This window comes from Benincasa hispida, chromosome 11 (genome assembly GCF_027475165.1).
Source record: "Benincasa hispida cultivar pf3 chromosome 11, pf3_genome.v1.1, whole genome shotgun sequence".
Taxonomy (NCBI): Eukaryota; Viridiplantae; Streptophyta; class Magnoliopsida; order Cucurbitales; family Cucurbitaceae; genus Benincasa; species Benincasa hispida.
This window is the reverse complement of record NC_143488.1, coordinates 22124029-22148054: the sequence shown is the minus strand read 5'-3', so window position 1 is coordinate 22148054 and position 24026 is coordinate 22124029. Positions and strand designations below refer to the sequence as shown.

At 30.8% G+C, this 24026-nt stretch overlaps 1 protein-coding gene across 3 annotated transcripts; it reads left to right on the top strand.

Annotated features, from left to right (window-relative positions):
- Positions 1–3540: 3540 nt before the first annotated feature.
- LOC120091719 ((+)-gamma-cadinene synthase-like) lies at positions 3541–14622 on the top strand. Of its 3 annotated transcripts, none has more exons than XM_090307555.1 (7): positions 3541–3744; positions 3877–4000; positions 5194–5569; positions 9149–9367; positions 9492–9630; positions 9732–9980; positions 14138–14622. In XM_090307555.1, the coding sequence occupies exons 1-7, from the start codon at positions 3607–3609 to the stop codon at positions 14429–14431; spliced, it is 1539 nt and encodes a 512-aa protein (XP_090163681.1). In that variant the 5' UTR covers positions 3541–3606; the 3' UTR covers positions 14432–14622. The 3 variants fall into 3 exon arrangements, with proteins under 3 accessions (XP_090163681.1, XP_090163680.1, XP_038905757.2); XM_090307554.1 differs by having other exon boundaries at positions 3877–4138; XM_039049829.2 differs by having other exon boundaries at positions 3877–4156.
- Positions 14623–24026: the final 9404 nt, after the last annotated feature.

Here is a 24026-nt window from a genome sequence, read left to right as displayed (position 1 = left end):
TTTGGTAAGAAAAAATCAAACAGAATCACAAGTCTATCATATAATTGATAAAGTTGAAATAACAAAATGAAAAAAAAAAAATCAGTGATACACTTCCATTTACATCTATAAGAATCTATTAGGGTCTATCATGATAGATACCAATAAAAGTATATCACTATTTATTACTAAACCTAGCAAATCGTGCCTTAACTTTTTTGTTCCTTCAATGAGCTAGTTTTTGGAAAATTTTCTATAGACTAAAGGTAAATTTTACTATATTTGTAATTAGTTTTAACATTTACATATATCTAAATATCATGGAAAAAAAAAAAAAAACCTTGTTTAATTAGAATATTTATATCTAAATATTAATAAATTAAAATAATATGGTGATGGATGACTTGTTTGTTTACTTGATTAAAAAAAAAAAAAAAATTCTTTTATTTAAGTTTTGTTTCTAAAATTTTAAAAATGTTTCTAAATATAACTTGGACTATATTTCATAAACTATGGACTCGTTTGATAACGTTTATGTTTCATGTTTAATGTTTCTATTTCTCATTTTTTAAGAATCTGATTTCTTTGAGAACCATTTTCGTTTCTTGTTTCTAAGATTTGAGAAATGCTTCTAAAAATGAGACGAAATTTGATAAACTATGAAAGATAGTTTCTCACTATCTCGTTCCTATTGTTTTGTAATCAATTTCTAATACCCACTAAAAAGGTAGGGATTGGTTGGTTTGTAAGTTGGGTAGATAGCGTGCTTTAAACCCTTTCTAACTTTAAAGTCTTTGATTTGATAATCAAGTGAGACATTTTTATTTCATTTTCATTTTTCCAGTTTTTACATTTCTCTCTTTCCTATATTTTTTTTTTCTATATTCCTTTCTTTCTTTTATTTTTTATTTTTTATATTTATCTTTTAATTTAATAAAACCAATGAATAAACTTTTATTTGGTTCAGTTTAATATCGGTTCGGTTCTCGATTTTTTACATATATTTTTTTCTTTCAAATTTTTATTTTTATTTATAAGTTTGTTTTGAATGACCTCCTACTGCTAGTTAAAATTGTGTTCATTTCTTTTTTCTATAGATTGAAATTGGACTTTTTTTTTTTATTGTTTTTTTGACTTTGCTAAAGAAAAAAATATAAACACTCCATCCTAACTGGTCTTTTATTTTTTCTAAACAATAAATATATATGCATCATAATAATTAAAACACTAAAAAAACTTAATGAGTTTATTTTTAAAGGTATATATACTCTCGGTTCGATTTGATTTTGATTGGTTTTTCCAATTAAAAATCGATTTGAACCTGTACTTTTTGGTTTTCTCTACAAACAAACCAAATATATCCAATTTTATACTAAAGTTTAGGCCCTTGATTAGTTATGAATTTCTTTATGAATAAATCCCTAAGCTCCATTTGATAACTATTTGGTTTTTGGTTTCTAAGTTTTTGAAAATTAAGTCTATAAATACTCTTTTCACCTCTAATGTTCACGCTTTGTCATCTACATTTTACCTTTATTTTTAAAAATCGAACAATATTTCAATCTTAAAAAAGCAATTTTTAAAAAGTTTGTTTTTCTTTTAGAAATATTTTAATTAAGTAGTCAACTCTTTTACTTTAGAAAAATTTAAACTATAGCAAAAAAATTGAGAGAAAATATTCTTCATTTTTTAAAAACAAAAAACAAGAAACAAAATAGTTAACAAATAATGCTTAAACCTTGCAATTTTGACTATAATAAGCCCCTTAAAAATGTATTTTAGAAAATAGTTTCATGTAGTATTAATTTATTAGCCACAAAGTTAAATTTAATGTCTAATATAAATTTTATTGTTAACATTTGTGAATATCTAAGAGATTTATTGGATGCTAAATTTGATAATTTAGAAATTTATTAGACACACAAATTGCAAACTCAAGAATCTATATTAAATATTTTTTTCAGGTTACGTTCAAGGAATGTATATAAACACAAATCTATAAATTTATAGGACAGACTTTTAACCCTTTATATAAATCTGTGTTCCCTAACATTAAGTTTTAGATCTACCACTCTTAAAAATAACTAATGTTTTAAACGTTCAAATCAACAAAATTCTAATGCATCAATTTTATAAAAACATCGAAAAAATATGTAAAGAAAATGTCATTTATATTCTTGGTCGCATCCACCTAACTATTATTTAAAAAATTGTCACCTTTTTTGAAAACTTTTCTAGGTGCATCTCGGGCTAGACTGACTACCGAAATTTATTTTAAAAAAATAACTTTTCTAACTTATAGATTGTTTTGGCCCTTTTAGGCTTTTCTCGGTACATATGGGACTAGTTTTTCTAAAATATGATGTGATCTTAAATCGTATACCAAATACTTACCAAATATTATATCATAATTTTACGTAATTTTTTAAATCTTTAGCAAAATTTCTAATTTCCAAATCAATTTACAAATTATCCAAATATATTTTTTAGGTGGATCTCACGTGATTGATTTTTATTTTTAAATTTTTGGAAAGATTAAAATTAAAAAGAAAGGGGTAAAATATGGAAAAATATATGAAATCTCAAGCAGATTAATACCAATATCGGTAAATTCTCGAGCATAGTAATATCGAGATTTTATATATTTTTCATATCTTACCTTTTTTGCAAAATTTAATCTTTCCCAAAATTTAAAAACCAAAATGCAATCATTCATCTAAAACAATATAATTGGTGAATTCATTTAGAAATTTAGAAATTCATATAATCATGGAAACAGAAATTGACCTAAAATTACAATATAATATTTGGTAAAGATAACCTAATTTGGAGAAAATTTGAAAATATATAAGATTTGATATAAGATTTGAATAGATTATCTAATATTTGGAAAAAATTATTAAAATCTCGACGCTGGTCGATCTCGCCCAATATCCACCGAGAAAAACTAATTTAACTACTTTTCAAAAAGTGTGCTAGTCTTAAAGGATCGAAAGTTGAGAATATTGTTTCTGACAATTTCTCCTATTATTTCCTACGTCAAGGTGGTAGGGTTTTAAATATTAATTTCCTTTCAAATGTCAAATCTTCATAAATATTATTTGGTACGGACAAGATTTTAGGGTTTCTAATATTAATTTCTTTCCAAAGGTTAAATCCTCATAGATAAAAATAACATAAGATATAACTCATCAACGGAAGGAAAGTTATTTTAAATGAGAAAATTGTTGAAAATATTTACAAATTTTAGAATCTACCAATGATAGATACTGACATAGATTATCATTATCTATCGACATCAATAGTTTATATTTAAAAACAACCCTCAATAAATTGTTGAAAATATTTGCAAATTTTAGAATCTGTCAATGATAGATAATGACATAGATTATCGTTATCTATCAACATCAATAGTTTATATTTAAAAACAACCCTCAATAAATTGTGTGGTAATTTAGTCAATGGTTTGAATTTATGTGATAAAAATCTTGGGCCAACAAACAATACGAAAGCAGCCTATAAATAGACATGCCTTTTTAATCAAAAGGTGTCTCACCAATAGTTTCAAATACTCGAGTGAATAACATACATCTTTTTCTTTTTTCTTTCCTCTTTCAAAAAGGAATAATGTCTTCTAAAATTTCAAATTTTCCTACTTCAGTTATGAAAACCAATGACATTCCTGACACTAAGCGTTCTACTGCAAATTTTCATCCTGGCATTTGGACTGATCATTTCCTTTCATTTACCTCTGATGATGCATTGGTAAAACTAAATTTCAAATTTATTTTATTGAATATTTTATTTTAATTAGTTGTCATTTATTTTGTGTGTATAACTTTTATCCGATACTTTTGTATTTTGAATAATTTAAAATTTTTATTCTTCTAATTTCAGAAATTAGACGATGGAATGAAAGAACAAGTTAAAAAGTTGAAAGAAGAAATACGGATGATGGTGGTTGTTTATGTGGAAAACCCATTGGAGAAGTTGAAGTTGGTTGATTCGATCCAACGATTAGGTGTATCTTATCATTTCGAGAATGAGATTGACCAAATCTTAGAACATTTATATGTGTCTTATTCCACTTTATTGAATAAAGATGGTGATGAAGATCTCCATACTATTGCTCTTCTATTTCGACTTCTCAGACAACAAGGTTATAGGATTTCATGTGGTAAATTATACACAAACATTTTTTTTTTGTTTAGTTTAAAAAATTATGATTTGTTTAAACTGCAAATTAAGCTTCTACATACTATTTTTCATTATTATTTTCGGTGTTATGTTGCCTTCTTTATTGGATTGTTTTAAAAGATCGAGCCACATTTTAAAAATTAAACAAAGAATTATTTTTCTTATATTGAAATTTGGCTAAGACTACCCGTGTTTAATTAAAAAAAAGATGAAAATTAAATCATTGGTTAAAAACGTTGTAAGAAAACGTGCACAGTTTTAAAAAAAAATAAAGAAAAAACTAATGCCCTTTGTTAACCATTTTGACCTTGTTTGGTAACCATTTGGTTTTTGTTTTGAAAATTAAGCCTATAGATACTACTTTTATCTTCAAATTTCTTTCTTTATTATCTACTTTTTACTAAGCCAAAATTTGAAACTAAAAAAGTAACTTTAAACAACTTGTTTTTATTTTAAGATTTTTTCTAAGAATTAAACCATTCTATTTAAGAAAGACGCAACTTATTGTAAGAAATGGGAAGGAAATAGTCTTGATTTGAAAAAAATCAAATACAAATAAATAAATAATAATAATAAATAAATGGTTACCAAACGAGACAGTTGTGTTTGATTTTTTGTCTTCGAAGGTTAAACTTATTTCCTTCCCATTTTTTATAATGATTTGTATCTTTCTAGTACAATGGTTGAATTCTTAGTCAAATTTCAAAAAACAAAAACACATTTTTAAAAACTATTTTTTAAGTTTTTCAAAATTTTGCTTGGTTTTTTAAACCATTAATAAAAGATACATAACAAACAAAGAAATTTGGAGATAAAAGTAGTGTTTATTGACTTAATTTTCAAAAACAAAAAACCAAAAACGAAATTGTTACCAAATGAGACTTAAACGAGTATCAAAGAGAGTCTTGAGACAAATTAAAAGTTACGAATAAAGAATTTGGACTTCGAAAATTTTAATTATAATTATAATTTGTTTAAGAACTATTTATTAATGTTTTTAAGTCTAAACTTAAACAGATATATTCTCAAAATTCATGGACAACAGTGGAAAATTTAAAGAATCATTGGGCAATGATGAAAGAGGAATTTTGAGCCTATATGAAGCATCACATATGAGGGTACATGGAGAAGCTGTGCTTGAGGAAGCTCTTGAATTTACTACCACACATCTTAAAACATATATTGAATACTCAAATAATCCTCATTTTGCATCTGAGGTTAGCAATGCCTTGAAATTGCCTATTAGAAAAAGTATTACAAGAATGAAGGCAAGAGAGTATTTGGGAATATACCAACAAGATCCTTCCCATAATGACACTTTGCTTACATTCTCAAAACTAGACTTCAACATATTACAAAATCTTCACCAAAAGGAGCTAATTGAAATCTTCAGGTACTCCAACCATTATAATATGCTTCCATTTTTGTATCAATCAAGATAACTCTAACTGACTTTATTGGCATTATTTATAGATGAAAACCGTTATAATATGTTTCCATTTATTATTATTATTTAAGTATCATGACGGTTGCAAATGGTATCGAAATTCAAACTATTAGGAAGAAAGGTTTTGGTAACAATCATAGTTTAATGCTCGTTTGGGATTTGCATTTGTAATTCTAAAAAGTGATTGAGGAAAAATCTTAGCCACCTACCTTCTTTGGTAAATCAAATTACTAATTAATATAAGAGAATCGCGTCTAAATTACTATGTTGTCAAAACTTTTAGATTCAAGGTTTTCTAAAACTTTGTTAATTTGTTAATGATTTTAATAAATATGTTATAACAACATCCATCCACATTAATATATTTTATCATATCTATTTTCAAATTTTAATTGATTCAATTGTTAATAATAGTTATGCTTTAACTTTTATCAAATAATTTTGATTAAACTAAACTAGTTAAAATTCAAATCATATGAAATTAGAAAAATATATTGTAACAAGTTATAAATTAACTATCCAAATGAAAACAAGTAAAATAATGAGCGTATTTTGATACATATAACTAAATCACAAAAATTTAATATTAATTTATTGAAAGCCTTAACTAGTTTTTTAATTTAAAATTATAATTTACCAAATATTATTTTACTTCTTTTTACAGCTGATTTTAAAAAAAAAAAAAAAAAATTGTACACAATAATTATTTTAAAGAAAAATTTTTAGGATAGAAAAAATATCAAATTATTTATAGAAATATCAAGAAAAAAAGACATCCATAGTTATTAGTGTCTATATTTAACCATGTACATGATTTATTTTCTAAAACAAAAATGAAAGGAACAAAATATTCATGCAAAAGTTAATCAAGAATCCATTTCATTTTAGTTTTCTTTTTTGTTCTTTTATTCTATTTAGGTTTTTTTAGTACAAGTGGGTATGAAAACTTGAACCTAACATTAGACATAAAAATTCTTCAAAAGTACAATACTTATTCAGTTGATTTTTTAAAACATTGATTTCGTATTGTCAGGTAATACATTTTTTTTTCCGATAATATGTGGGGTGTGGAAATCAAACATCTATGTCAAGGTCGGTATTCGTATTCAAAACTTGATTTGATGTTTTAAAATTAATCATTGGTAAAAAAGTAGACAAAAAAAAAAGAGAGGTGGAAGAAATTGGATGTTTATAGGCCTGATTTTCAAAAACAAAAAAATTAAAACTCAAATAGCTACTTAACCGCAACTAAGTTCATATATGATTTGACTGAAAGGAATTATTAGTCTATTATTAATATTTTTTTTTACTTGCATCTAATAATCAATGTTGATCGTATGATGATTTCATTGGAGTTAACATGCAAGAAGCGGAAGCAATTACGATCTTAAGCACTCTAATTCCATCAATTTTAGTAACCTAGCAAGCATGTTCATATGAAAAAAATAGGGTTTTATAAACTATACCTTTGTTGAACTCTTCAATTACTGAAATCAAGTTTAAATCTTCACACCAAAACCTTGTAGACCACCACTTTATCTTCCATACTATTCTCTAGGAATTTAGATTGGGTAGTGGAACCCAAAATGAAGTTGAATCATGAAGGAATTTTGGAGAAATTTTTCAGATTCTGGGTAAATGGTCTAGAGAGAACATCTTCTCTTCCAACCTTCAATTGCACCACTTTCTCAGCATATGTATTTTCTATTTCATTCTCCTTTAACATGCAATTTCATTTCCAAGGAGTTTGACACAAATCCCACTAAATTTGAATGGTAAAATGAGTGTTTAAAGTGGGAAAATCCTACCTAGGGTATTTTCCCATTTTCAATTGAACTTTTTAATTTTAAATTTAAGATTGAATTTTTATTTTGAAATCAAACTTCAAAAAGATAAAATGTGAAAATAATAATATTAATGCAATAATTAATTCTAACAATTAATTTCAAATGATTAATTAAATAACTTTAATTTATTAAATTAATTAAACACCATTTTTCCAACATGAATCCCTATTCATGTAATTAATATTTAAATCATAAATATTTTTTAATTTTCCAATTTCGTTAAATTTTATAATTAAACGTATAATTATATCGTGTATAATTACTAATTTCCTTAATTTGTATTTGAACGCTTCAATTTTACTCATCACACGATTCTAAGGTTTAGTCCGTTTATTGCTAGTAGGGGAACTTAATGGACCTACAGATCATGAGCTCCAATGATCTGAGATTAACCAGCTAAACTCTTTAACCTAATTAACCAATATTCGTTAACTACTAGGTCACTCCACTAAAGTTCAATAGTTGCACTCCCTTCACTTTTGACATATTTCTGTCCATCTTATTTAACCATAATCAGTAAGTCGACCCTTCAAAGGTTGTTCATAATAATGGTCAGGTCAAAAGTTTTTTTACCCCCGAGATTACATCTTGCTCTTTAAGTACCACCGATCCTTTAATGAACAATTGGTTTGTGATCAAATCACTAAACTGATCCCTCTCCGGCCAATGAGAGGGTGGGACCCTTTGTTCAAGAACCACAGTAATTACTTAAGGGAACAACCTCTCTACAATCGCTAAAAGAAAAAAAGAGAGAATTTTGTCTTTCACTCTATGTCCTCAGCTATCTATCCAGTCTTACCCATGAAATGGGAGGCTTATTGAGCTGGTGATATAGGACCAACTCTCACCTATGCAAATCTAACGATAGTTAGCTCTGCATTAAATTCAAGTTACCTAGGTCATTGCTTTGAAATAGTTAGTCTTAAATAGTAAACAACGTTAAAAAGTAAGAGTCACTTATTTCTTGGTCCGGTATTATACAAATTCTTTGTATAGGATGCCCACTCGCATGTCTCCACATGAATGATTCAGGATTACATCGTTTGTACTAAATACAAAGTAAGCCACATCTAAAAGTGTTTCCAAAATAAGGTACCCAACCTTATCCATATACTATAGACCATTTTGGCTCTCTAGTCGAACTTGATCCACTCTTATGTCTCCACATAAAGTCCAAGTACTCATGTAATAACCATGGATCGTAGTTTATTGGATTTGATGCTAGTTACATATTCTATAACAATTTTATTGAATTTGTAGTTTATTGGATTTGATGCTTGTTACATATTCTATAATGAACAAAAATTCAATAACATTTTTATTGCAAATATATTATATATAATCTTACAAACGGTGAGTTGTGGGACATATAACTCAACAGATTAATGACAATGATTCATTGTCATCCAAATGAAATATGAAAAAGTAGAAAGGATAAATATATGTTATTAAAATTTTTATTTTTAGATTGACCCATCCTTGTTTTAAGGAAAACTAAATACAAAGCAAAATGAGATGAAATGTTCATACAATTTTACTTAATATCAGAGTCGATATACTTATTTATCAGAGTTAATTCCTTTTTTTTTTATAAAGAAATTACACATTTAGCATTGATCTTTGTTGACAACATTGGAAAATTTGAAATAATCTTAATGCAAATAATAAATTACTATAGGTGGTGGAAAGAATTGAACGTCCCAACTAACTTTCCATTTGTGAGAGATAGAATTGTGGAGGATTACTTTTGGACATTGGGTGTATATTTCGAACCTCATTTTAATGTGGGAAGGAAAATATTGACTAAAGTGATCGCCATGACCTCAATTATGGATGATATTTATGATGCTTATGGAACATTTGAAGAACTCCAAGTCTTCACTTTAGCTATCAACAGGTTACTTTCTTTACCCTCTGACTTGCTTCAAAATTCTTTTTCAATTTTATATCTATAGTCCATATATACTTGAAACAGAATTGAGTATGCTTTAATCAGTTATACAATGTCTTTAATTTTTTAGATGGGACATAAGCATGATTAATCTACTCCCGAAGTATATGAAAGTTTATTATACAACTATGCTCGATCTTTTCGAAGAGATTGAGAAAGAGATGACGAAGGATGGAACATCGTATCGTGCTAACTTTGCAAAGGAAGCGGTAATTAAATATTATCCTTCTCATAATTTCCTATTAATACCATTAATCTTGGTATCTTCATTTACATGTATAAGAAGTTTCAATTTTATTTGTGTGAATAGATGAAAAGGCAAGCTGAATCCTATTACAAAGAAGCTGAATGGCTGAACAAAAAGTATAAACCAAAATTTGAAGAATACATGGAAGTGGCTCTAGTTAGCTCAGGTTATGGACTACTTACAACTATTTCATTTGCTTGCATGGGTGACATTGCAACTAAAGAGGTATTTGATTGGCTTTCTGAGTGCCCCAAAATTCTTGAAGCCTCAACCATCATTTCTAGACTCACAAACGATGTTGTCTCCTATAAGGTATGTGTCACTTTCATTACTTCAAATAAGCCAATAATATCATTTGGATTCAAGTATCAATCCATATCTCAAAATATACTTGTCAATATATCTACCGTTCATGATATTTAACATTGACATTGAAGTTTAATATAATTATTATAAATGTTCATAAAATAATAGAAATATTAATCTATTCATCCAAATTAATATGACTATAAAATCTTAAAAACAATATATATAAATGAAAGGATAGAGATATGGACGTCGTAAACCTCTCTCTGATAATGAAATAAAATTTATAAACTACCGAATCTTACTCTTGTTACTACGATGACATTGCAACAGAGGTATTTCAAATCCATCCGTAGGGAAACATTAGTAGTAGTGATCCTTGGTCAGTTGATGTTGGTTTTGGGTTCAAACCGCCGCCGACCACCGATGGATTCGTTTAAATCGGTCGGTTTCCGGTTTTACTAACATTCTTGTCACCGGCCAACACCCACCACTAACGGTTGGTCGATCTTATCAGTTTTGCACTTTGATGAATTAGGGGGGAAAAAAGAGAGAAAAAGTGAGAACCAATAGGGGAAAAAAAGGAAAATAGAGTAGAACTATGAAATATAAGAAGATCCATTATAAACAAGAAGAAATGAAGGAAACAACCAAGAGGAGAATATCACTAAAATTTACTAGTCATGCTGGTGTCTACTGCCCGGAGTAAGAAACTATCGGAGAAAAGATTAAGAGAGAAGATGAAAAAAGAGAGTAAAATGTATGAAATGAAAGAGAACAATAAGATTCATTAGGAAAAGACAAACGTAGGAGAGAAGGAAAATATTAAATGAAAATTTAGATGATTATTTCCTTTCTTAAAATGTATTAAGATGAGAGAGTGAGAAATGTGAAAAAGGAAAAACATGTGAGAGAATAAAAATATTAAATGAATTTATTATTATTATTATTATTATTATTATTATTATTATTATTATTATTATTATTATTATTATTATTGAAATGTGAGATGAGAGACTGAAACAATGGGAATGCTGGCAACTATTACTATTTTTGAAAAATATGAGTATGGTCAACAAGAGCGTAGCTCAACTGGCATAGTGTTCATATTATCAACCTCGTGGTTTATAGAGGGAATGCTGGAAACTAAATGTCATTTTTTAAATTTTCAACCACTTCGGTCGAAAAGCTATATTTTATTGTCCGACAGACCGTTTCATCATTTTTTAGAACCCAAAACCGACCCCGACCGTGCAGTATAGAAAACCCTTTTGTTGGAATTGGTTCAGCCGATTTCGATCGTTCGACTCTACTTTTCGAATGTCTTTAATCACCCCTAAGTGCTAGTATGAGCTCTAGCGTTTATATAGAAATAACACATGTGCATTCAGCTTTAGGATTCCACTGTGTTGATTAACTAATTGGATAGTCTAATTAATTCATCAATTTATCTTTGAACTTAGTAATACATGCAATCTAGGATAGTCATTAAATACATATTAACTAATTACTTCTTAGGTGATTGAACTAGACATTTGAGTGCGAACATGACGAACCTACGAATCGATTAGCAAGGGCGATACATGCTTATGAGGGATAGAAAACACACAAACATGCATTGAGAAATTAAAAGGGATTCAAAGAAAACATAAAACAATTTGAAATCAGTGAAATCCACAAAAATTATCAAGAAAAATACAAGGTTCTTACTTCCAAAACTAAATAAAAGTTACCTTATCGATCCATTGAAAAACTGAAGAAGAGAGATCCAATCCATAATCTACAATCCAAAATATGAACAAAATGTAATCTAAAGATGATAGAAATAAAAAGAGAAAGGAGAAAATTTGAAGAACTTCTCGACCTCCCTGAGTTCCTCCATGAAAAAACCCTAAAAATTCGAAGAGGATATTTATAAAATGTATCGCAATGTCGCCATGTGACGGGCAATGCTCGTTATGCTGGCTTTTAACTGCCGTAGTGTAAGCCTCAAGCATAGCGACATTGAGCTTTACGCTCTCACGTGTTTGCATGTCGTTGCGCTTCCATCGATACCCTGAGAATTGTGATGCTCTGCCCATGAGTTATATGATGAATTATGTCTTCAAGTGATGAGTTATGTCTTGAAGCGTAACACATAGCATTGTGATGCTCTGCCATGAGCAGCCTCAGTAGACTTGATAAAGAGTAGCTATGCTCTCGCCAAGGGTATTTTGATAATTTTCTGTCCTTGAAGGTATAGGTGTCCAATTTCACTTCCGAAAGTTCCAAATTAACCCCAAACGACCTTCAATGCTCCAAAATGTATGATATGAGAATTTTACAAAATAGAAATTTAATCACATTATATCTAACAAGTAAAGGAGATTAGAGACGTAAAAATATCTCTTTTTGAGAGACATCAATAAGACCTAGCTTGGAAGGTTAAATACCATCTTGGTACCTATAATTTGGATTTTGTTCGGTTTTGGTCCTTGTACTTTCAATTGTCCAATTTTAGTCTTTTTATTTTGAATAAAACTTAAATTCAGTCACGGTACTTTCCATAAATTTTAAATTTAGTGCTCCAAATTTATTATTTATTGAACTTGCTTCAATAATAATTATAATTTTCATGTAAGACAAAGACACTAGGTATATATATAGTAACAATCTACTCTATGCTTAATCGTTGTCAAATACCGTAAACAATCACAAATATTCTCCTAAGACACCAAAGTATAAATAATTAGGAGGTAGTCTTGATGATGATCGAGATCGAACACGGGAATTAGTTAAGTCAAATTAAATTCTATAAACGGTACTCTTCTTAAATTCTAATAGAGGGATATTAAACAAATGTAGTGATAATTGTATTGGAAAGCATAAAAATGAACACTAAATAACAATCAAAGAATAGATTCGATGTTGGGAGTATGAGATGAACACACAACAAAACAGTGATTAAGAAAGAGATTAGATGAGAAGATGGAGTTGAGATAAGCAACTTTTAATCCTTTGAACTTAATGACCATATTCCATTCATGTTCATGACCTTTAAGGACTCCACCTTTTGATGAATTAGCCATATAAATCATATCTCTATGATACATACATTACATAGAACATAAGGTTGTATATATCTCTAAACACACTTCTTATTTGATTTAGAGAGATCCACAATCACTTGCTCTCTCGAGTAATTAATTCTTACCACTGAATTCGATGAGCTAGATACAATCAAGAATTTGAAGATTGAAGAATATACTAAACCAAATGAACTTTCACTTATCATTAAGCTTGCTAGAATGAGAAATAGCTCATCCCAACTGTGAGAAAAAAATGGAAAAACGAGAGAATGGGATATGGGAAACCATGACATGAGTAGTCTGATACAATATGAGTAGCTAGGTGACCACTTTTGCTATTCAGGACTGTGGCAGGCTGTCAGTATTTGCAGTTGTCTATGGTCCCCTCAGACATATTTAACTTCCATCTATAGTGCGTCGGTTGCTTTGCCGCATAACTTGCTTGGATATCTTTACTTCATGAAACTTTTGGCGGCATGATTTGTCTTCGGATCCAATGTAGAGCTCCATTTTCTTTGTTTTTGTCTACATTCCTGCATATTTAGCTCATTAATGACATACGTTTAATCAAGCCCTCCATTTGAATTCATTGAATGCATGGAAAGTAACTTTGTCCCTATTCTCATATGAGTTCAATGCATTTCTTCTCATTTACTTCGTAATTAATCTAACTTTAAGAGTGAATAACTTGAATAAATACAAGTTATCAAATATATTTTCATACTTTATTAAACAGCAATGCTCATAGAGACTAATGCTTTTGGGAAAAAACAACTGATAATAAATGAACTAGAAGAACTAGTTAATTAGATTTATCTGAAGTATAGAGACAAAAATTAGACAATTGAAAGTATATAAACCAAAATGAAACAAAACTCAAATTTTAGGGATTAAACAATGTTTTAACTTAAAAAATATATTCACTATTAATTCAAATGAATTTGACAATTCTTATGATTGATCGATATTGATATTTTTTTCATATATCTATAAATATATCTGTCCAATTGAAATTTTGATCTCACATTGGCATTGATAACATCAAACTTTGCTCCAATATTAATTTATATATGTTTACTTTTTTAATTTCTGTAGTTTGAGAAACAAAGAGAACATGTCGTCTCTGCCACTGAATGTTACATGTACAATTATGGTTGCTCAGAAGAAGAAACCTGTGCTGAATTTCGAAAGCGAGTAGAAGATGCATGGAAGAATATAAATGAATGTTGCCTTCATCCTGCCACTGTTCCAATGCCATTTTTATTGTGTGTATTAAATCTCACCAGAGTTATTGCCTTTCTTTATTCTGACGAGGATGGATACACAAATTCTAAGGGTAACACAAAATTGGTTATCCAGTCTCTTCTTGTTGAACCAGAGCGTTTTTAACTACTTAATGAGCCAACGTTTGTGAAATCCAATATTTATGGGTTAATTGTGTGCTTATAACTTGTAATATATAGAATGTGAAGGGTCCATAACGATATTATGTTTTTTTTTTTTTTATTGAATTTATCTTCGAAACGACGTTTATGAATATATATGATATTTTACCAAATATAGTGGTATGGTTTTAGTGATGCTTCTAGTTTATATGAGTTGAATTAACTGTGTAATAATCTTTTTGTTCTCTTGAAATTGTAGTTGAAATCACGGTACTATTGTCTACTTAAATTAATGAATTTACTTCTTGATTCAACAAGTTTATCCAAATCACCACAAAAGTTGTATGTTTTCAAGCCGTATTTATAATAGGAAAACTCTCTTCCACTGCTTATGTAAACTGGTAGGGATAAAAAATTATTAAAGTGTGTTTTGAATACACTTTCAAGTGTGAATGCTCGACGGAAGGAATGAGTCACAAGATGAATTGTAAGCCACAACGTTAGAGCAACAAGCATTTTTTGGACTAACCCGCTTTCCATTACTCGACGAAGGCTATTGTCCGATTCTCTTTCATGTGGAATCGTTTTAGTTAGATTGTACCCAAGTCCGCCTCCACTTTCTTATGTTAAAGAGGTCTTGCTTCATGAGACTGAAAGCTTCTTTCTTACATAAACATTTGTTCGTCAATCTTCAATAATTTTTTTTGCTATATTTTTTCCATTTAAATTTGTTTCATCGATTTGCAACCAAAAAACAAAAAAAAATAAAATCAAATAAATCAAATTTTTGTTCTACTCCATTTTTATTTCATTAAATTTGTTCGTCATCGACTATAATAGCAACGAAAACCTCATGACTTAAAGAAATTTGCAATGCCTAAGATATGCCATCTTCTTCCCTTTTGGTAAATAAGTGGATGAAGTTTTTTATAGAATAAATAATTTAAATCTATATTGAATAGATGAACCCTAAGATCATTCATGGCAAATTGTCAAGAATAATAACATACCAGATTCCATTGAGAAACTAATGATAACTTTAAGATGATGATAGATGACTATGGTCTTCCTCAACCAAAACTCCGAATGCCCTTAGTGGGATCTCTCTTTAGACGTGATTTAAGAAATACTGAGTGCTTATTTTTTTTGGTATGTTGGGGACCATAATCCTAAGATCTTTTTATATACTAGTTAAATTAGGCTTCCCATTAAACCCTAATTAACTTGGAATATGCTTCTACCCATTAAGTCCATACTCAATTAGGAAACTAGGGCCTTAATTAATTAGATCACATAATAGGGTCCAATCTAATAAAATAACCCAATGTGATAAATTATTAATCCACATACATAACCCATACTTTAATTAAACATATTATTATTTAAATATGTCTAACAATCTCCCACTTGGGCTATGTCTGTGTACTTGATATAATTAAATCAGATAAACCTTAAGTGCGCATAAACAGGTTTTTTCAATAATAGAATTTCTCTTTAGTTCAATCTAGTCCATCTCCTGTATTAGCACGGAATCAAGACGGCTTTCGTCACTACCCTTGTAACTAAACATTCCTTGATCACCAATTCGAATACATTCAATGACATAGATCCAGTATGGATGGATAGCATGGAAACTACATGTAAAGTGATCTAGATCATGCCTGTTTCCATCTGGTCCAAATTCCTTATGAGATCATTCTAAAAAACTTTATGCTAAACTACATGCATGATAAATGAGTTCAGATGATAAAACATAAACCATCAACTTTATTCTATATAGAAAATAAAAAAAATATATGGTAAAAAAACATCCTCGATAACAAACTCCCACTAAACCATGGAATCAGAAAAGTGACTAACACCCATGTGAGGAACATGCTCATGAAAAACTTTAGGTGGTAAACCTTTAGTCAATGAATCTGCCACCATAAAGTTTGGTCCTATATGATCTATCGAAATTTGACCATTATGAACTCTTTCTTTAACAACCAGAAACTTCACCTCTACATGCTTTAACTTCGTATTGCTTCTGTTGTTGTTGGAATACATCATTGTCGACTTATTGTCACAAAATAATTTTAGTGGTCTTTCTATGGCAACCACTATCCACAGCTCAGTGAAAAAATCTCGCAACCATATTCCATGATTGGATGCCTCATAAGATGCTATAAGCTCCGCAACCATGGTAGAAGAAGCCATACGTGTTTGTTTAACACTTTTCTAAGATACAGCTCCTCTAGCCAACATGAAGATATAGCCTTAAGTGGATCGCAAAGTGTCTTGACATCCAACATAATCAGAATCAAAATACCCAATGATCTCCAAAACTTATGATCTCCGATAAGTGAGCATATAATCTTTTGTTCTCTATAAATACCTCATAACCTGTTTGGGTTCTTTCTAATGATCCATCCCAGGATACTCAAATATCTGCCTAACACTCCAACTATGAACGCAATATCTGGATGCGTACTACTTGAGCATACATTAGACTTCCAATAGTCGATGCATAGGGAACCTTCTGCATCTCCTTAGTCTCGAGTGTGGTCTTGGGCCATTGACCTAAATGAAATTTATCACCTTTAGCAATCGGAGTATCTCCCGACGCACAATCTTTCATACCAAATCCACACAAGATCTTTTCAATGTAGTTCTTTTGTGAGAATCTCAAGATACCTTTAGAACAATCTCGCAGTATTTCAATTCCTAATACAAAAGAAGCATCACCAAGATCCTTCATCTCAAAATTCTTTTTGAGAAATCTCTTATAGTCATGCAATAAACCTACATCATTACTAGCTATGAGTATGTCATCGACACAATCTTCCACTATGTTCACCTCAAAACCAAATGAGGTTATCACTTCATGGAATTTGTGATACCATTGATGAGAGGCTTGCTTGAGACCGTAGATGGATTTCTTTAATTTGCACACCATAGACTTTGAATTACCAAACACAAAATTTTCTAGTTTCACCATATAAATCATCTCATCAGTGTTCCTATTGAGAAATGCAGTTTTTACATCCATCTGGTGTAGCTCTAAATCAAAGTGAGGTACTAGTGCCATGATTACCATAAAAGAGTCTTTCGATGAAACCGAAGAGAAAGTCTCTTGGTAATCAATTCTTTCCTTTTGAGTAAAACCCTTTGCAACAAGACGAGCCTTATATCTTTTGATATTTCCATGTGAATCCCTTTTGGTTTAAAATATCCATTTACAACCTATGGGTTTCACTCCTGATGGCAGTTCGACAAGTTTCCAAATGTCATTGTCTTTCATGGATTTTATTTCCTCTTCCATACCACTTATTTGATTTTGAGAATTATAACTTTGTAAAGCTTGTTGGAAGTTGATTGGATCATCTTCCATTACACCCACATCATCCTGATGTTTTTGAAGAAATACAATATAATCATCTACAATTGCACTTCTTCTCTCTCTAGTAGATCTTCTTAGTGGCACTTCTTGAGGTTATTGAGTTTGAACTTCAAGTTCAAGTTCACCAACGGGGACTTGAATATTGTCTTATTCTATAATTGGTTCAATAATGAAGTCAGGAATTGGAGCCTAAACATCATTTATAAGCACATGAGGAAAAGAAACCAATTCCTCTTCAAAGGCAACTTTCCTTATATTATCTCCCCTCCCCCCCTAAACTCAACATCCTCAATGAATCTTGCATATCCTGTCTCAAACAATGATCTAGAAGTGGGATCATAAAACTTGAAACCCCGAGAGTGCTCAGAATACCCAACAAAATAACAACTAATAGTTCTTGAGTCCAATTTTCTTTCGTTAGGCCTATAAGGTCTAGACTCAGCTGGACAACCCCAAATGTGAAGATGCCTAATACTAGGCTTCTTTCCTGTCCACAACTCATAAAGGGTTTTGGCTACTGTTTTACTAGGTACCCTATTAAGGATATGTGTTGCAGTCTTTAGTGCCTCACCCCAGAAGGATTCTAGTAATGAAGAATGATTAATCTATTTCGCCTTTCCGCTACACCATTTAAGTTGGGTTTACCTGACATAGTGTATTACATAATGATTCCACATTCCTCTAGGTATTTGGCAAAGGGCCCTAGACGTTGTTCACCTGATCCATCATATCTACCGTAATACTCACCACCACGATCAGATTTGACCACCTTAATTTTCTTTCTAAGTTGAAGTTCAACTTCAGCTTCGAAAGACTCGAAAACGTCCAAGGATTGAGACTTGACATGAATTAAATATAGGTACCCATATCTTGAATAGTCGTCTATGAACGTAATAAAATATTGTTGTCCATTCCAAGAGGCTGTAGGGGATGGACCACAAATTTCTGTATGTATTAGTTCTAAGACATATGAGCATCTGTTGGCACCTAATTTTCTTATGTTTACCTGTTTTCCCTTAAAACATTCAACACAAACGTTAAAATTACTTAAATCAAGGGAATCAAGAATACCTTCTGACACAAGTCTCTAAATTTTCTATTTAGAGATGTGACCTAAACGCTTGTACCATAACATAGTGGAATTCTCATTTAATTTACGCTTTGTACCACATTAATTAGATAACAAGATCTTGTTAAATGAAGAAAAAGAATCAAGCATATTTAGACTATCAATTAAAGAACCGGTACCAATAAGTTTAAAATCTTTAAAAAGACTAATTTTATTATTTTCAAAAGAACAAGAAAACTAAATTTGTCCAAACTGGAAATAGAAACTAAATTCCGTCTAAATGATGGTACAACAAAAGTCTTATTCAGATCCAAATAACATCCAGTTTTTCAAACTAATCTAAAATTTCCAATAGCTTCAACTAGATGAATCTTTCAGCATCACTTGGCGGCTGGCGCCAGGCAACCTTGCATTGATATACATATGTGAGTAGTAGTATCCATAGGTACAGAAGCTAAATTAACTTCAAAACAAACTAAAGTAAGAAGTTTACCTTTCTTTACACGCCACTTGGCGTACTTGGGACTATTTTTCTTGAAGTGGTCTTTCCTTTTATAGAAAAAACAAGGATTTTCAGTAGCTTGTTTCTTGTTTTTATTCTGTTGAGATATCCCTTTTGCAGCATCCACAAATCTCATTTTCTTCTTATCACGAGAGCTTGTTGCCAAATGAACACTTTCTGTCCTTTATCTCTTAATCCTATTTTCTTCCTGCACACATTGTGAGATAAACTCATTAATACTCCATTTATCCTTCTGAGTATTATAACTTATCCTAAACTTAGTGAATTGTGCAGAAAGAGAGATAAGTACAAGATGCACAAGTAAATTTTCATTTATCTCGATATCAAGTGTCTTTAATTTACTTGCGAGATTGTACATTTCCAGAATGTACTCCCTTATATTTCCATTGCCAAGAAGTCAAAAGACCACTTGCTTCCCCTTTCTCAGTTTTAGCAAAATATTTCTCAATTAGAGCAATGAACTTATTGGCATTTTCACTTTTCATGATAGAGCCCTGGAAAGACTCTGGAATTGAGTACCTAATGATCATCAGACACATGCGATTTGACCATTCCCACTTCTCTATATTAGCCGTATTTGGTTATTCCTCAGTAAAAGTAGGTTTATCGGTCCTTAATGCAAGGTCCAAATCCATACGGTCCTTAATGCAAGGTCCAAATCCATACACCCGAGAAGTATCTCTAGACTTTCCTTCCAAATCTTGAAGTTCGATTCATTCAACTTAGGGATTAAACTTAGATTTCTAGATATTTGTGTAAGACCAACTAAAACAATAAACAACAAAACATATGCTCATAATTAAAATATAACAAAATAATTTCACATATGTGGTGGGCCCCTTCAACAAGATACCTAATACAACATTGATGTCCAGCCTTTGGGCAAAAACACCAAATGTAAATGGTACTCTCAACGTAGTAATCAAAGTACTAACAATTAACTCTGGGGAGAAATGCCACATGACTTTTGCTGGGATATTCTTAGCTCTTTCTTTTAAATTTTTATGAAGCTTCCATCTTGACGTACCACGAATGGGGCATACATTTGTATTAGAGTGTTCTTTTCTAAACAAGCAACAATCGTTGCTACATGCATGAATCTTCTCGTACTTTATTCCAAGAGTACCCAACATCTTTTTTGCTCCATAAGTAGAAGTTGGAATTTCATTAGAACTAGGTAATATGTCATGAATTAGTTCCAACAACTCAGTGAAACTCTTATCACTCCATCCAAATTTAGCTTTCAAATTACATAACTTTTCTAATGTAGATATTTTGGTAAAAGTTCTACAACTTGGGTACAATGGTTTCTTCGCATCATCTAATAATTGTTCAAAATTATTGGATTTTTTATTAAAATAGTCGTATGCAGCCTCAAACATTCCAATTGTGTCATTTTCATCGTTTCTCGATAATGATTCACCGTGAAAATCTATGTCTGATAACTTTGATCTATACCATTAAAAAAATAAGTGATCTCTTATTGTGTTCACATTTAAAGTCTTTCCATTCACACACTTCAAACATGGATAACTCATGACATTCGATATATTTGAATGCTGTAGACCAGTTTTAATAAATATCTCAACCCCTAAACCACACTCAGTTGACATTCTATTCAATTTCATCTATGACTTATCCATGATTGTAAAATATGCAACTTAATCTACAAAAAAGACAAACAATAACAAGGAAAAATTACATAACCATAAGCTTGTAAATTTAACCGTGGTCGACAATAAGACCTAAAACATTAACAAATTAGTTCTGATATACACTTTAACCACACCAAGCAAGACTATCAACTAAGTACATGTTTTTTAACTAATTTCATTCCAACATTAACAAATTTGAAAAAGCTTAACCATTGGAATAAAACATACAATTAATGAAATAACACTTGAACCACACCAATCAAGCTTAATCAAACAAGTAACACCAAGTTAGTTTATATATAATTGAAAGAAAAAGATTTTGATATACAGTTGATCCACACCAAGCAAGACTATCAACCAAGTACATATTTTTGAACTAATTTTATTCCATCATTAACAAATTTTAAGAAGCTTAATTATTGGAACAAAACATAAAATTAATGAAATAACACTTGAACCACACCAATCAAACATAATCAACCAAGTAAGACCAAATTAGTTAATATATAATTGAAAGAAAAGGATTTTGATATATACTTAAATTACACAAAGCAAGACTACCAACCAAGTATATATTCTTCAACAAATTTAATTCCAACATTTCAAAATTTCAATAAGCTTAATCATTAAAATAAAAATAAAATGAATGAAATAACTTTAAAATACTTAATTGAAAATTCATATGAAAATAAAATTTTACCTTTCCAAGTAAACAACTTAAACAACCGACAAAGTTGAAGGGATCCGAACCAGAGCTCGAAGATTGGAATGCCAACGAGCATCGAACTTTGCGAACAGAGTTGAGACAACAGATCTGACAAAATTACAATGCCGACAACCGGATTGGAAGACCCACGAGTAGATCTGAAAAATAGACTATAGGATCAAAAAAACCCACAACAAAATTTATATATCCACACTAGTGACCCACCTCTACGACCGAACCAGCTGGATGAACGGTGAGCTGACCGACTGGAAGAACAACCATGACGAACAACCACTGGAAGAATAACCACTAAGAGAACAATTGGAAGAACAACGCTCACGCGACGACGAAAACCAACGGGAGAACACCCATGCGAAGAATTATCGGAGAATACCCACACGAGAACACCGACGCAAAGAACACCCACGCACCGATGAAAACCAACCGAAGAACAACCAGAAGAACAACCACCGGAAGCACAACCGGAAGAATAACCACCAGAAGAACACCCACGATGTTGACCCATCACCCGAAGAAGCCCACGACAACGGAGATCCAAGCGACACCGACGACGACGACGATCGGATGTGATTCACACGACCAAGCTAAGGAGAAGAGAGGGTTTGTTAAGAGAGATGTGAAAGGAGAGAAAAGATTTGTTATGAAATGAAGAAGATATATTTTAATAAAGTTAAAAAAAATGTGAGGCCTTTAATGATGGTTTTAAACCAACATTGTAGCCATCTTCAATGTTTGTTTAAAACCAACATTAAAGATCCGTTGTTTTTTTAAATCAACATTATACATCTGATTTCACATTTTTCAACTGACATTAAAGCCCAAAATTCTTGTAGTGCCATTACTCGACGGAGACTATTGTTCGATCCTCTTTCATGTGGGATCATTTTAGTTAGATTGTACCCAAGCCTGCCTCCATTTTCTCATTTAAAGAGGTCTTGCTTCATGAGATTGACACCTTCTTTCTTCGATAAGCATTTGTTCATCAATCTTCAATAATTTTTTTTGCCCAAATTTTTCCATTTAAATTTGTTTGATCAAATTGCAACAAAAAAAAAATTGGAATCAAATTTTTGTTCTACTCCATTTTTATTCCATTAAATTTGTTCGTCATCAACAATAACAACAACGAAAACCTCATGACATAAAGAATATTCATAAAACAAGTTTTTACCATTTGATCTATTCTTCCATATAAGTTATTGTCAAACTCATACATTCGAGACTGGTAAATTATTTCATTGGCGACGGGTAGAATGCACAATTGAGCTCTGCACGAACGAAGATCTTCATGAACAGAGGTGTTGAAAACCAATGATTTGCGACCGAGATCTGCAGGAATGGAGTCTCCACAAATGAGATTTGCACGTACTGAATCTCAACAAACAAAATCTAATGAACGGAGTTGCTGACCATCAATAGATCTGCACGACGACAACGACGACGTCGGACTAACAATGTGCAAAGAGGGGAGACGACGACGGCGACAGATTGACAATGAGCAGTGAAGGACGATGGCGGTGATGAGTGGGTTTTTGGGGAGAGAAAATTTAGTGAGAAAGGAGAGAGATGGGGTAAGGAAATTTTGTGAGAAACGAGAGAGAAGAAGGGTAGAGAAATGAAAGGATTTTTACTAAAGGGAAAAGAATTAAATGGGTTGGTATAATGTTGGTTTTAAACTGTCATTGTATCCATCATTAAACATATCACTAATCTCAGTTTGAAACTAACATTAAAGATCCGTTATTTTTTAGAAACTGACAATGTACATGCGTTTTCTAATTTTTTGCAACCGACATCAAAACTCGGATTTCTTATAGTGGAGGCCAAAAAGTTAGAATTAAGTTTCTTTATATTCTGTGTTAGGGGTCTTGATCCAAGATTACTCTAACCTAGGGAGGAAGATTCATTTGCTTGTTACTTGCGATTATTTTCGAGGTAAGTGGCATTACTACTGGCATGTGTATTCATGTTAGAAACCGAGTTAAGATAATAATTCTATGTTCAATAACTAGAAGCATGTTATTTGTTGTTGAAATAATTTGCCATGTTTTTGTGGATGAATATCCCCACAATAGATTCATACCATGTTATGCTACTATGAGCCTATAAATTGTCTTCGATATTATGACCATGAGCTTATGGGTTCATTACCAAGTACGATTGTATGCCTTCAGGCCACTAAATATACGTGGCAAGGTGGGATAGATTATTCACTTAGTCATCTAGGTTCAGTTAAAATATTT

Excerpts from the sequence above, each read along its gene's own strand:
- LOC120091719 (XM_039049829.2), top strand. The coding sequence starts at position 3,607 with ATGTCTTCTAAAATTTCAAATTTTCCTACTTCAGTTATGAAAACCAAT. Across the intron at positions 3,745-3,876 it reads TTACCTCTGATGATGCATTG|AAATTAGACGATGGAATGAA; the intron begins GTAAAACTAAAT and ends TTCTAATTTCAG. Across the intron at positions 4,157-5,193 it reads AGGTTATAGGATTTCATGTG|ATATATTCTCAAAATTCATG; the intron begins GTAAATTATACA and ends AAACTTAAACAG.